This window comes from Manduca sexta, chromosome 26 (assembly GCF_014839805.1).
Source record: "Manduca sexta isolate Smith_Timp_Sample1 chromosome 26, JHU_Msex_v1.0, whole genome shotgun sequence".
Lineage (NCBI taxonomy): Eukaryota > Metazoa > Arthropoda > Insecta > Lepidoptera > Sphingidae > Manduca > Manduca sexta.
Window position 1 is genome coordinate 3,362,970 of NC_051140.1, and position 13,679 is coordinate 3,376,648.

Sequence of the window (13,679 nt, forward strand, 5' to 3'; positions counted from 1 at the left end):
AAGGTTAAAAAAATGCAAACATTTACACCGTTTATTTTTTAAGAAATGTGACTCCAATTTTTATTATTATAACACAACTTTTTAAGCAGGATCAATTTATCAACAAAAAATATTATCAACGTAGTGAGGATTAAAAAAAACACATTACAATAAAAGAGTACTTGATTACTTTTTTAAATACATATACCAAAAATGTTTTTTACTCAAAATCTATCGGAAAAATAATTTTTAAAATCCACGCAATAATAAATAAATTATAAAGCTTTAAAATTTGGTGGAAAGGGAAGCTGTCAAATTACAGTAATATTGAAATGTGACGTCACCTAGTGCCAACGGCCATAACGCTGCGTGAGTGAGAAAAGGACAGCGCGTTATCCCCAACACTCCCCACGTTTGCTCACAACAATATTTCAAATATGAATAACTGCTTTATATTTTAATCAAGTTTGATGCTGATTTCACAGAAGAATTTCTTTTTCATATTTTTTTTCTGTTACATATAGAATAATAAACTAAATCAAACATAGGAAACTACTCTATTGTACTCAGTACCGCGGTGTCTCGGTACACCGACGATTAGCAGCTTAGGACCCAAGAGTCATTTTAATATATTCAATAATTGTTTTTAGTGCATTTCAGTTCCGAAATACGTTCCTATTGATTATTTCTGGATTAACCGAAAATAAGCTACAGCGGTTAAGAGACCTTTACTTCCAAGTCTCAAAAATCCACTCAGTAGACTAATTGAATTATACGCCCGAGAATCACACTAACCTTGGTGGAGATGCAGGCTTATCAGCAATAAAAATCAAAAACATCAGAATCTTAATAATATACGTAATATTTATTTTGTTCAATACAGGATTGTCTGTTGCAACAGATTCATGAGGCACGAACTTAAAAATAGCGGAGAACAGCCAAAACTGGACACTACTCCAATATAATTAGAGAACATTTTTGAGAAGACTGCTAAAAAATATAAATCTTGTTGATACCTCTTTTGTAATGTACTAAGCACAGAATTAAACGTTAGATTAAACACATATAACAACATTTTTTTCTGTACATAACATGTTTTCTAGGAAGCAAATAATATTATGTAATTTATAAAACATTAAATTGTCAAAGTATTTAGGCGAGACAAAAAGTTAATATCTTTTTAAATGAAGCATGCTTCGGTGGCTTAGTTGTATTGCGGGCGCGGCATTACATAGGATCTGACGTCACAGGTACAAATCAGAGGTTTGCCAAAGTGATTTTAGGTTGTTCCTTCTCAGAACCAGCTTTGTAGTCTGGAATTTGTGCCCTATTCATAACAAAAACTGGGAACAAGTTGCGGAAGCGCAACTCATGCACGGAGATAAAAGCCGTGTGTAGTGTGTGAGTGAGTAAATTAGGCATCTCATTTATGAAAATTGGCTACTCAGGCTAAAACATGAATGCTTATAATTCATTTAATTTACTTAAAAACATCGTAGCACAATAAAAAAAAGCCAAACTTTTATAAGTATTATATTTTACTTGGGGTTGCTCGCGTCTTCGTCCGTGTAAAATTCCATTTCCCGTTATAAAAATCCCTAAAACACTAGCGATTCAAAGTGCCATGTGTCTATCTATTTACAGCGCTATCTATTTATAAATTATATTAAAAAAATCCATTATTTCAAGCCTATTACTGGGATAAAAAGTAGCATACGTTTTAATCTAGGACATGGTCTATCTTTGTACCAAATATCATCCAAAACCGTTCGGATTTCGGATGTCCGCAGTTGCTTTTAACAAACATTTAACATGTTCACATACTATCGCATTATATTAGTAAGAATATTTTTTACAGTTTTATATAACGCATTAACTATTAAAACCGAACTTTTGCATATGCTCCAAGCTGAATACATCACAAAAAATCATAACAATTGAAATCAGCTGACAACTACCAAGTACGCAGGGAATCCTTTGACCATTTCCTATAATACAGTGCTTTATTTTACTTTATAATTATTAAAAATCAGTCTTCATTTCTATTTACCTAGTAGCAGATCACAAATATTGAGTGAATTGAAACGTAATGGCACCAGTTTTGTCTGTACTCAAAAAGTTAAGTTTACGTTACAAATAAAGGTCGAATTTGAATAAGTTGAATGTACATTTAGGTAAAATATACACCCTTTTACTTTAAATAGTTTATAAACATTTATAAAGTATTTAATTCTTAAATCATTTCACGCAACGGAGGGGTCAAAACTGTTGGATGAAACACTTTAGAAATATTTATAAGTAAGAGGGCTAATCTTTTTAAACGATTGTCATTTTTAAAAGCTCTATAATTATTTTATGAAATTACTATTACATTTGATTGTATAAAAAAATAATGTATCTGAACTTTATAACAAATATATTATACATCCACCAAGACCCAACATAGTGAGACACTAATTTGCCATCAAGCCATCAAGGGCATTAGAAAAACAAACAAAATTTCACAAATATATGGGTCAGTGCGAGGATCGAACCCGCGATCTCTCGTATTGCAAGATATTTTCTGTCCATTTTTTGTACGCAACTATTTTAAACGTTAAGTCTGAATTGATATGATAAATGGGGCGATATTTGGCGCAACATTTCTTCTGCGATTCGTATTTATAATTTATTGTTTTAAAACACATTAATTACAACTAATAATCATTGTCAAGCCATTGTCATTGATTGTCAAAAAAAACATTGTCTACAGTGTAGCCAATGCAGATAATATTATTGTAAATTTGAAACATATTTCATCTTGTCCCTACAAAACTTCTCTTCTCTTAACGTCTTATTCGTTTTGACAAAACTTTACGTTAAAAAAGATACTATTTTTTTTCTTAAATGTCAATATCAATTTCCTGAACTGCAAGAGAACGTACACCCTTTTTACATTTAAATGGCCTATTGATGAATTCATGCAACATTGCAGAGGAAGAGTCCCTCGGTCATTCCTAACTTATATAAATAATAATCGTTCTTTCGAATAACGCATTTACATTGCCACAATGCAGTGTCTTCGCTAGTTATAATCATAATCCGCCACGTAATATACAAACCGCGTCTCTCTGGAGTATAATTGTGGCATTTTACTATCAATCGTACGTTTGTCACAAACTCCTTTATAAAATGTTCATTGGACAGATGTCCTCATAGGGAGCAACAAATAGTTTATCAGCCAATTGTGGCGTTTACAAATTATGTATCTATAATCACGTAAATACTATTTAAAATATGAAAAACCCTGTGATGTGACGCCATACCCACGCACAGCTATCTGGTAGGTTATTTGTTAAGATATTGAAATGTCCACAAGCAACTTAATATACTTATTGTGTTTGCACTTGAGTCTATTGACCTTATACTACGCATACATCGTCTTCTGCTTCTCTGCTTCCTCCTTCTTCTTGTTTTCAGCGGCGATCTGCTTTAATGTCATTTCTCGATTATCTATTAGATGTTTAACATCATCAAACTCTTTGAATATATCCAAGTCGTCCTGGTGCAAACGAACGTGGCTCTTCAAACTACATTTCTGCATGAATGTCTTTTTGCAGACCTCACACTGGTACCCCTTATCGTCTTCGTGCCTCTTCAGGTGCTCTTTCAAAGATCTCAACCGTGAGAACTTCTTTCCACAGATCTGACATGAACACATTTCCACTCCACCGTGTTTTGACAAATGATCAACTAGTCCTCGTTTTGAGAAAAATTTGGCATTACATTTGTCACAGAAGAAACTCTTTTGTTGCAGGTGGTGATGTTTTATATGTCTGTTCAATTCGAATTTCTTTTTATACGTCTTATTACAAGCGTTGCAAGGATAAATTATTGGAGCCTCGTTATGTACCTTCACTAGATGCTCCTTTCTGTCATAGTAGCTGACAAAAACTTCGGGACAATGAGGACATTTGTTTCGCAACCACCCACCCTTATGAACCCCCTTTTCGTGGTTTCTTTTCTTAGTCATCGAAGTGTAAGTTTTCTCGCAGAAATCGCACGGAAATATTCCCTGAGCGTGGGTCTTTCCGTGTTTCCTCAATGCCGCTATAGTGATATAACCAGCACCACACTTCTTACAACAATAGTTTCTATAATGGCTGCTCATGTGATGGTACAGATTCTTGAATGATATGTGTACCACCGAACATAAGACGCAGGTAAAATTATGTCCGTCTTCTAGCCTGAACGGCAGGATGATGTCTTTTATGTGTTTATAGATAGTTTTTTTATGGACCGTCCGAAGATGCTCCTTAAGTTCATTAAGGTCCACCATAGCCAGGTTGCAAACGGTACAGCATAGATTGGTGATATCAAGTTTTATGGGATTGTAACTTAGTTTGTAATCAATAATAGTGTTTATTTTGTCTTTCTCCGATTGTTGGGCTGTGTGATGCCGCAGATCATCAATATTGGGGAATGCCTTCGCGCAGTACAGGCATGAGAATCCGCGTATAGTCTTATCTCTGAACGGACTGGCGTTGGAAAACTGCAATATTGCTGTCAGGTTGACCCTGTGCTCAACTCGTTCCGGAGTGGCGCTTACGTCTGATGCCTTGTGCTTTTTCCTGCGCTTGGGCGTGTCGCCGTCCGTTCCTACAACAGAAACGACATCTCAATTATCTTCGTCTTTTCTACGTCTTCTAGCATTAGTTAGGTCTTCGGACGGAGCGCATTTGGTATCCTTTCAGATTTAAATGGCAACATCACTGGGTTGAAACTTCTTTTTAGGATCCGTCATTGTGTTATGGTAATGAAACTGTTTTGTGTTTTGAATTTGTTTTAGCGCGAAAAGCAAAATTGTTACATAAGGTTAAACTTGTACCGCTTATAAGTGCAGCTGCATTGTTTAGGACCCCGTCACAAAAAACCGTAATAGTCCATCAAGTTATAGTGCGTCAAGAAGTATATTTTAGTCTCCCTTCGTTCGCTGATGTCACCCCATTTATTCTTGATTTACGTTACTAGGCATTTGGATTTGAGTTGCGTATTAGTATGAAGAGAATAGACCTATAATATTTAGATATAAAAAGTATTATCGATATTACAATGTATAAACTTGAATCGTGTTTTACTTATAACGAATGAAGTTCAGTTAAAAATTGTACAGCCCCAATTCACCCCGTACTATATCAAGGCAAAATAGTATGAAGGTTATAATCTTTACAAGTATTTATAATAAAACGATAGCTCTAACTCCATTTCTTTATCCCACACGACTCTGTTTTCTTCATCGTCTCCACCATAAGTTTTGGTTGGTTTCTCAGTTGTACTTTCTTCATCTTCATGGGTCTCATAGTAACTTGTTATTCATATGTTGATTTCCAATTCTTAAACTCCTTGATTTTTAGTACTTATCTGACATAACGATCGTTCATTTTAATATATTAAAACTTTTCAACGTATTTGTTAATCTATTTGCATTTTCCACATCTTAAAGTGCGTTTTGAATAAACTTTCAAATAAATTATTAAAAATTTAATGTCTTAATAAATTATTTTTTTCTTTCTGTACCAGAACCATTTTGCACAAATATTTGTGTTCGAAGATCATTCCATTGTATACTGACCATTAATCGAATATGATATTTGAGCAACGAGGAAATAAATACATGGCTAATTTTTGCACTGTATTTTGCCCCTACATTTAATTTCTTTCTAATATCAAAGCAATTTTAATATACCTTAAAATGTGATTTGGTCAGGAATGAATGCAGAAATGAAAAAATGATTACATCCAGTATTTGACGAGGACTTCGGTTATTATCTTCGATAGGTATAGTTTATAGTTCCAGCAAATGTTTTGCAGTCAAAACTCAATTTGTCTTTTCTAAGTTAGGTACAAATAAAGGGAAGCAACGACTGGCGGTTGTGGTGGCAACATAAAGTCTTAACGACATAATATGGACATAAATTATTGTAAATAAAAAATAATAAAAAAATATTTGATTCCAACAGTAAATAAATTATATTTAACTACAGTGGGTATTGCAAAATTACGACGGAATACTGTATACATTTAATTACTTGCAGTTTGCAAAATTATAAATAATGTTAGGAATATGTACTTTGCATCAATTTGAAACGTTCACTGTAATATCATAGTTACATTTCCATTAATTAAAGTACCGCGAAACCGTTATTATTGGCCGTGAATAGGTGAAGCGGTATGCCTGACACACAAACTATCATCGCGCATCGTAATCGTTATGTATCTTGTATTATAAAATTTCAACAAAGAATGCGAGTTTGATCAATGGAACTTGGTTCCTGGTGCATTACGGGTACAATGTACTTGCGATCGTTAACAAAGTCCTTTTGTCGTAAGTATTCGTTTAATTTAATATTTTATCGTTAACAGTAAATATAAGTCATAGTTGGTATGTTTGGTGATAGAATAAAATATATAAGGTAATTAACTTTAAAAATATATATATAACGATAATATATGAAAAGAAATTTTGACCTTTGTGATTTTGCAATACCGTGAACAAATGACTACACATACAAAACATAAAAAATCACTTTTGGTAGATATTAGAAATGCTCATGTATACTGTACTGTGTTCATCCTTAAGTGAAGGTGCAAAAACGACGGAATCTATATAATATACTTCTATGTAACATTATCATCTAAGAAACGGAGACAATATATAAGTCGATTTTACAATAAACCCTCGTGTGGTTGGTGAATGTAAAAAAGTTTATGACAGCTTTCACGCTAAAATTAAAGTGTAGCTGAGCTATCAAATCTACGTGATTTTTATTAATAAACAGGGCTAATGATGGATCTCTTGAACCACCATACCGCTTAGAAGTAGCCTTAATGAAGTGATAATGGTAATCATCATAAAATGTTTAAATATAGCTACATTAAAGACAAAGAACTTTCTTAATTTAACTCAGTAATAATAAATACACCGGTTTTCCTGAACGTAAAAAAACTAACGGAAGTTCAACATCACCCGAACTTTGTTAGAAAACGCTGCACTGCGCTCGTCACTCTGAGACATAACGTCATGTTAAATCTTATAGTCCAGTGACTACACTGGCTACGACGCCCTTCAAATTGGAACAAAAAAGTTATTGCATAACATTGCTTGACGGCAGAAATAGATCGCGGATGAATAAAAATATGAATTTCAGTATCTACTCAGCTGGGCTCTTGAATAAAAGAGACCTACCATCAAATTCTTATTAACCTGAGGAATCTTGGACTGTCGCGTCGGCAGGTCTAAGCATTTCCAATACCTTCCTTAAACGCGACGGTGACGGAGTGTGCACACAAAATAGTCTGGCGAAAAAAAAAACTAGAAAAACTAGATAGCTCGACTAAATGCTTATTTTTTGTTTTAATATGGTCGTTGAGGAAAAAATTCAATTAGAAAAATCCCAAAAATCATAATTCATAATTTAGTATGGGATTTTCCACTTCAGATTACGTTCAATAGATGGTGTTCGTGGGGGATATATCGTTTGCATAGCAACATTGTATTTTATCAGGCTGAAACGGATCTAGGTCCAAGCATATGCAGTTGCGAACGTAACTAGTTTATTATCAAATTAATATTTATTGGACATCCACAGTTATTAACCCCCGACACTGCATTGTACTAGGTGTTAGCACACATTTCGTCACGTAATTGGTGGTTGAAGCAAATTTTTTTAAGACGCAAAAAGAGGGGTATTGTAAGTTTTAGTGTATATCTGTATGACTATCTGTAGCATCGTAACTCCCAACAAATTCACGGATTTGGATGCTTTTTTTAACTAATATGATCGAGATGCTTCTTAGCTATCATTTATGATACCTTTTGAAGCGTTTGAAGAACATCAGCTCATTTCCTACTTTCACAGAACCGATTGATTTTAAATTTCGATATAGTGACTTTGGTGGTATTTCCAAGACTTGGCAACCTTGAGCCAATTCTGCAACATCAAGTAGTTTGCGGGGTACCCAACTCCTCAGGATCTTATAGCAGATATAGCGTGTTGGTGTCATGAGAATGGCCTCAATGAGTAGATGATAAACAGATTATGTTCGAGGCCCATTAAAATTTTAAATAAAAAATTGTAATATCCCCTGACTCAAAAATGTCCTTTAAAAAGTTATGTGTGGGTGTGTGCCTTTTTTCCCTAATCAGCGAATTCGATCTCTATGGAAATAGTTTTTAAATTTTTCGTTTCAGTTTTAACAAATTCAGCCCGAGACTCTTTGTACCATAATTCGGAATATCCTTTAGTTTCTGAACTTGTTGAATATTGATTTTATGTAAATGTTTGTCATATATCGCATATTTTTAAGAATGACAATATTACCCTTAAGACGACGTCATTAAGATCTAACTTTGCGTGCACACTCCCTCCAGCCGCAGTGTTACAAAACTATGCACTTACTTTTTGCGGGTGTATCTTCTCCATCGCTGGTCTTCTGTTTCTTGGAGCGTGAGGTGCTCGCCTTGGCGGCCGCGCGTTTCTTAGTCTTTGGCTCCTCCACCTTCTCTGTTTTAATGGGTAATTCGTATTCTGTAACAATGTTTTCTTAATATAATTAAAATACTCTAATCAAGTTAAGGCGATACCTCAAGGTCCATTTTCATACATTTTGTTTCACCTTTAATCTCGGTAACTAAACAAGTATTGGCAAGTAAAGAATTTAAATTCACGTCTAGTTAGTGATTAGTTCTCGCAGTTGAAAGAAAAACGTAAAAATAATTAATAATCATGGATATTTCGGCCTTTAAAATTTCGTCATATTAAATTTTAAAGGCCGAAATATCCATGATTATTAATTATTTTTACGTTTTTCTTTCAACTGCGAGAACTAATCACTAGACGAAATCACTAGACGTGAATTTAAATTCTTTACTTGCCAATACTTGTTTAGTTACCCAGATTAAAGGTGAAACAAAATGTATGAAAATGGACCTTGAAGTATCGCCTTAAGTAAATGGATACTGTTTAATTTTTTACATAGTTGAATTACTATTTAAAACATATTGATATTCAGCAAAACACTGGCTTTCTGCACCTTGAACACCTTCAAACATACCTTAAGGGGTCTTCAATAAATAATGTTACCAGAATTTCATGACATTTTGACTTCTCCCCCATCTTCATCATAGGTAGCCATATTTGTGGGTCGAATTCAGATATGGTAGAAATAAGATATTTGATAGCCTCACCTGCTCCCGAGAAAGCATCATCCCCAGACAGGTTGTTGTCATCACCGTCCAGGACATCTTCCACTGGCAATTCCACCTTTACTATGTTGGCTACAACAATGATAAATACTATTAAATCAATAAGAAGTGTTCCTCAATTTGTTATATTTTTCCAGTAAACCCATTAAATATGAAGTAATTTTTTTTTGCTGTCAAACATTGCTAATATTATCACTGAAAATTAATCATTATTTGATGTTAATTTGGTAAATTTTCAAAATGGTCCCTTTTTATTTATAAATCTTAATAGTAAAACAAGTGCTCGTGCTTTATTTGAACCCAAACACTACCAATCCTCAAATCAGTAGCCAAATACAACTAACTATAATATACAGATGATACTTACGCTTGAACAGTTTATTTTGTCCATGTTTTAAAAACTGCTCCTCAGTGTGAAGAACTTGTTTCTTGAAGTTGGCTGCATTCCGTAGCTGTGTGATGCACACTTCACATATGCCACTTTCACTGTCTGAAGCTGACAGCTGAAAATGAGATAAACATCAGAGGGAGGCCATATGAATATGTCATTAGCACTATGCCAAGTTCAGTTTGGCCAATTTCCATCTTATTAATAAGAAGTCACAAAATTACATAATTTCTTTTTTCAAAGCAATTAAGAAATTATTCATCATACATATAAATTATGAAGGAAGCTCATGTTATAAAAGTTATGTTATTTTTCTAATAAAAATCTATGCACTAATGTTAACATGATAAAGTTGGCAAAGTGTTAATTACTGATATGTATGTATAGTCTACAGAATAAAAATATATTCAATTCAAATATATAATTAATGTTTAATAATATATAGTTCAATAAAAGGACATGCCCCCTTTTTGTATGGGTGCTGGCTCTTTATTTTGAAAAAAATCCAATCAACCTCAAACTTATTAGATTACAAAGTGGCAAAAATGTGGAGTTTAGAATCATTAAAAGAATAATTTTAGACCCTTCCATTCATCAGAAAATAAGAAAGAAATGTTTTAGCAGACTCATAAAAATAACTTCATTGATTAGTATAAAAAGAGGTGGAATAGGCAACCACATAGATATTATTATTTTATAAAAGTAGCTGTCAGTTAATATTTGCAGATATAAAGAGAAAATTATAAGAACAAATGAAATAAAATGCTATTCGCAGTTATTCTTGCAGAGAAATATACAAGATTTATGACTATTTTACTTTTTTAGAGACATATTCCAATGTAGACAGATTTTTATTTAGAAAGTGGTAATTAAAGCAAAAATAAATAATTTATTTCAATAAGCTTGTAAGTTCTATTCAAATCTATATATATAAAAATGAATCCCTATTTCCCTTGGTCACGCCATCACGCGTTAATAGCTGGACCGATCACTCTTTTTTTGTTGTTGTGTTTGTTATTGTCAGGAGTAGGTTCTTATGAAAGAAAAATTCAAAAAATTGCGCGGAAAACATTAATTTTATATAACTGTCAATTGTTTGAAATAACTGTCAGCGATTGACAGAATGCGCGCTGCAAATTTATAGTTAAGACGGGACAATGTCTGCTGGGTCAGCTAGAATAATATATAAATTATATTTCATAAAATTTCTGTTGGTAAAACATTGTTTTGGATATGTCCTTTGGCCTTAATTTACACCAGTAATATGGAGGGTAGCACCAACGACAATCTTCTTATGTATGGAAATTTGTTCATCATAGTGCCAAATGATAGTGGCACCATGTCAGCAAGTGGGTAAATTTTTAAGATAGAACCAAAGGTATTAAACTAGAATATTTAATTAAAAAAGAAAAGGAAGGTGTTTGTTTATTTATAGTTTAGGTTTTATATATTACTGCAGTTTCATAAACCTCTATGTTTCAACAACACTAGCAACAAGATATATCAAATTATTCAATTCAGCACACTTCACCACCCTTACAACTGCTAACTTCTCATCATACCCTGTTGCTAAACTAGCACTATTGTGGGTTTTTGAGTTGTAATTATTGATTTCTGTTAAATATTTTTAGGGTTTTTCAACTTGACCCCATATGAGATGGTGGTCCTTGCCTCTACTGTACATAATCGGTATTACTTTCGTGGCTAACGTCGACTAGGCTCGTAAAGTCGAATCAAATCAGGTCCTAATCATTGCCCGCTACAAACATTCACTAACAAACTGTGTTCATTACGAACAGTCCGCGGCATACAGAGACGAGCCACTGCGCATAAGGAATAAGTACTGCGCGATTCGATTCATCGGAGATTCAATTCTTCTTAGTAGACACCAGCCAATATATTATAAAAGCTGCTGAAATTACATAGAATAAAACTGGCTTTCTACTACTATGCGACGATGTACTAAGTATTTCAAAGCATAGCAGAAACTTAAAAGTATTTAGCATTTTTATTCAGTATGCGCGTCCTTTCGGCTTTTTTATACCGGGTCATGTAGTGACGAAAAAGTATTGTTTGCATTAAAATATAAAAACACATATATTACATATTTATGTAAACACATAACATTTTAATAAAATAATAGTAAAACAACTCACAGTTATGTCGAAACAATCTTTTAGCATGTCTCCATACACTTCATCTTCGCCCATCCAACGATAGGTCGTTTTTATGTCTTTAAACGCACCTTCCGATGCGCAGCATCGGCACATATTGTTCATGATGGTTGTTTCCATATTATTTACAAGCGAAAACCATTTGAAAACAATTACAAGTGTTTTTCTTATATTCAATGTAATAATTTATATGCGCTCTAGCAAAGCACAGCCATTTTCTATTTTCTGGGACTGTTCCCCAATATCTGTGTTACTAGATCCTAAAAATATTTACCCCTAAAGCAAAGTCGAAACACAATATAAAAAAAAAATCCTTAAAAAAACGCTAAAAGGTTTTGTTGTTGTGACTTTTCAAACATACATTTGGGTATGAGAAACCGGTGAAATTGTAATTATGGTCCACCATATCAATGGAACTAAACAAGAATAAAAGTATTTCCGATAATCAATATAGACAAAGTAAATAGTCAGCACAGAGTAATAGTAGTAGTGGAGAATTATTGTTTATTTATAAAGTCCGATGTCCAAAGTAAGACCGATAACATTTGATTTTTTATTTGCTTCCTCATTCTTAGTAATGAGAAATTAGATCCCACAATTAACAAGTCAAGAAATAATTATGATTGAAGTAAAAATGAAAAATCAAAAATACAATATTGTACTAATTCTCCCGCTAAAATTAGGTGTAAAACCACTAAGTTGAAACCCCTCCAAAATCTCCAATCATTGTAGTAAATTGCCATCTTTCATCTCAATTATTATGCTTAGGCAGAGCTTATATATCCGGAATCGCATTCTGAATCCAGAAAAATAAAAACTGAAAAGCGGATGCTTGTCTTGCAACTTTTTCAATTGCGGAGAGACGTCACTTTCCAATACGAAAATCTTATTGACGTATAGTGCCATCAGGTCACAAAAATGTAAAGCAGTAAAATATGTCGAAATCAAAACATTTAACTGAGTAATTTCCATAAAATATTTAAACATTGAAGAAAGATGCATCCACGTTTTATTAGCTTTACTTACAAAAAAAATGAGCACGCGTGTGAAATATCGCCGATTTGTATGGGATCCAGTGTTCTGGATTAGATATTGAATGTGGATTGTGGAAATTAAATTAATGGACGTATAAGCCCAGTGACGTCTATTATGATGGGCCCAGGCGGGATAGGCCACAAGGGTGCTGAACGTGTTGTCGCTTGGTGCGTCAACCCGCCCAACTGCAATGCATTTTCAATAGCCACATTTCTATACAATGATTGATTTAAAAAGTGTTTGTAGCTTTTTCAGAATTTTTGAAAATAATATTGCTAAGCGTTCTATACTTAATATTATAAATGAGGCGTATTTTTCGTTGGGAGCCGAAACAATCCGCATAGGCTGAAGGACACGATCCATAATATCAAAGCTTCTATTCAGTCCTACAGGAAAACATTCCTTAAGTATGTATACTTATGCAACTATTGCGAATCGTAGAAAGTAAATTTTAGCACGATGTTTTAAGGAAGTGCAAAGGCAATATCATCAATCAGTAGAGTTAGGGTAATACTACAATTTAAAACTTTCAGCAATAAATTTTTTGTAAAGTTACTTGTTAGCAATTAGTAAGCTATACAGCGGTTTATACATTTTTCTGGTTCTTAATTAATCTTGTTGTAATTGTCATAAATAAACAGTTAAATAAACAATAATAAACAGTTTTCCATAGGCGTTCTAGATTTAAGTATACCGTCTAGTCAGAATTTTTTTTTCAATTCAATTCACAAACGGATGTATCAGCCAAGCCTTAAATATTCACTCACTTTATGCTGAAATGACATGGGTATTGAGAAGTCTAATTTATTTCTCTTTGATTGACGAGCCTTAAGAAAATATCTAAACTCCTGTCAAGTGT

General features: G+C 33.4%; 1 protein-coding gene across 10 annotated transcripts in view; it reads right to left on the bottom strand.

Annotated features, from left to right (window-relative positions):
- The window catches only part of LOC115450041 (zinc finger protein 675), a 52,037-nt gene extending 39,856 nt beyond the window's left edge, over nucleotides 1–12,181 (bottom strand). For 9 of the 10 annotated variants that reach the window (XM_037443125.1, XM_037443123.1, XM_037443124.1 and 6 more), the window contains exons 1-4: nucleotides 11,768–12,181; nucleotides 9,591–9,726; nucleotides 9,206–9,295; nucleotides 8,418–8,546 (exon numbers count right to left, since the gene is read on the bottom strand). In XM_037443125.1, coding sequence (XP_037299022.1) covers nucleotides 8,418–8,546; nucleotides 9,206–9,295; nucleotides 9,591–9,726; nucleotides 11,768–11,905 — 493 coding nt within the window. In that variant the 5' untranslated portion in view covers nucleotides 11,906–12,181. Of the gene's footprint in view, nucleotides 1–823; nucleotides 4,618–8,417; nucleotides 8,547–9,205; nucleotides 9,296–9,590; nucleotides 9,727–11,767 lie in introns of those variants that run through there. The other variant, XM_030177956.1, reaches the window with a different exon arrangement.
- Nucleotides 12,182–13,679: the final 1,498 nt, after the last annotated feature.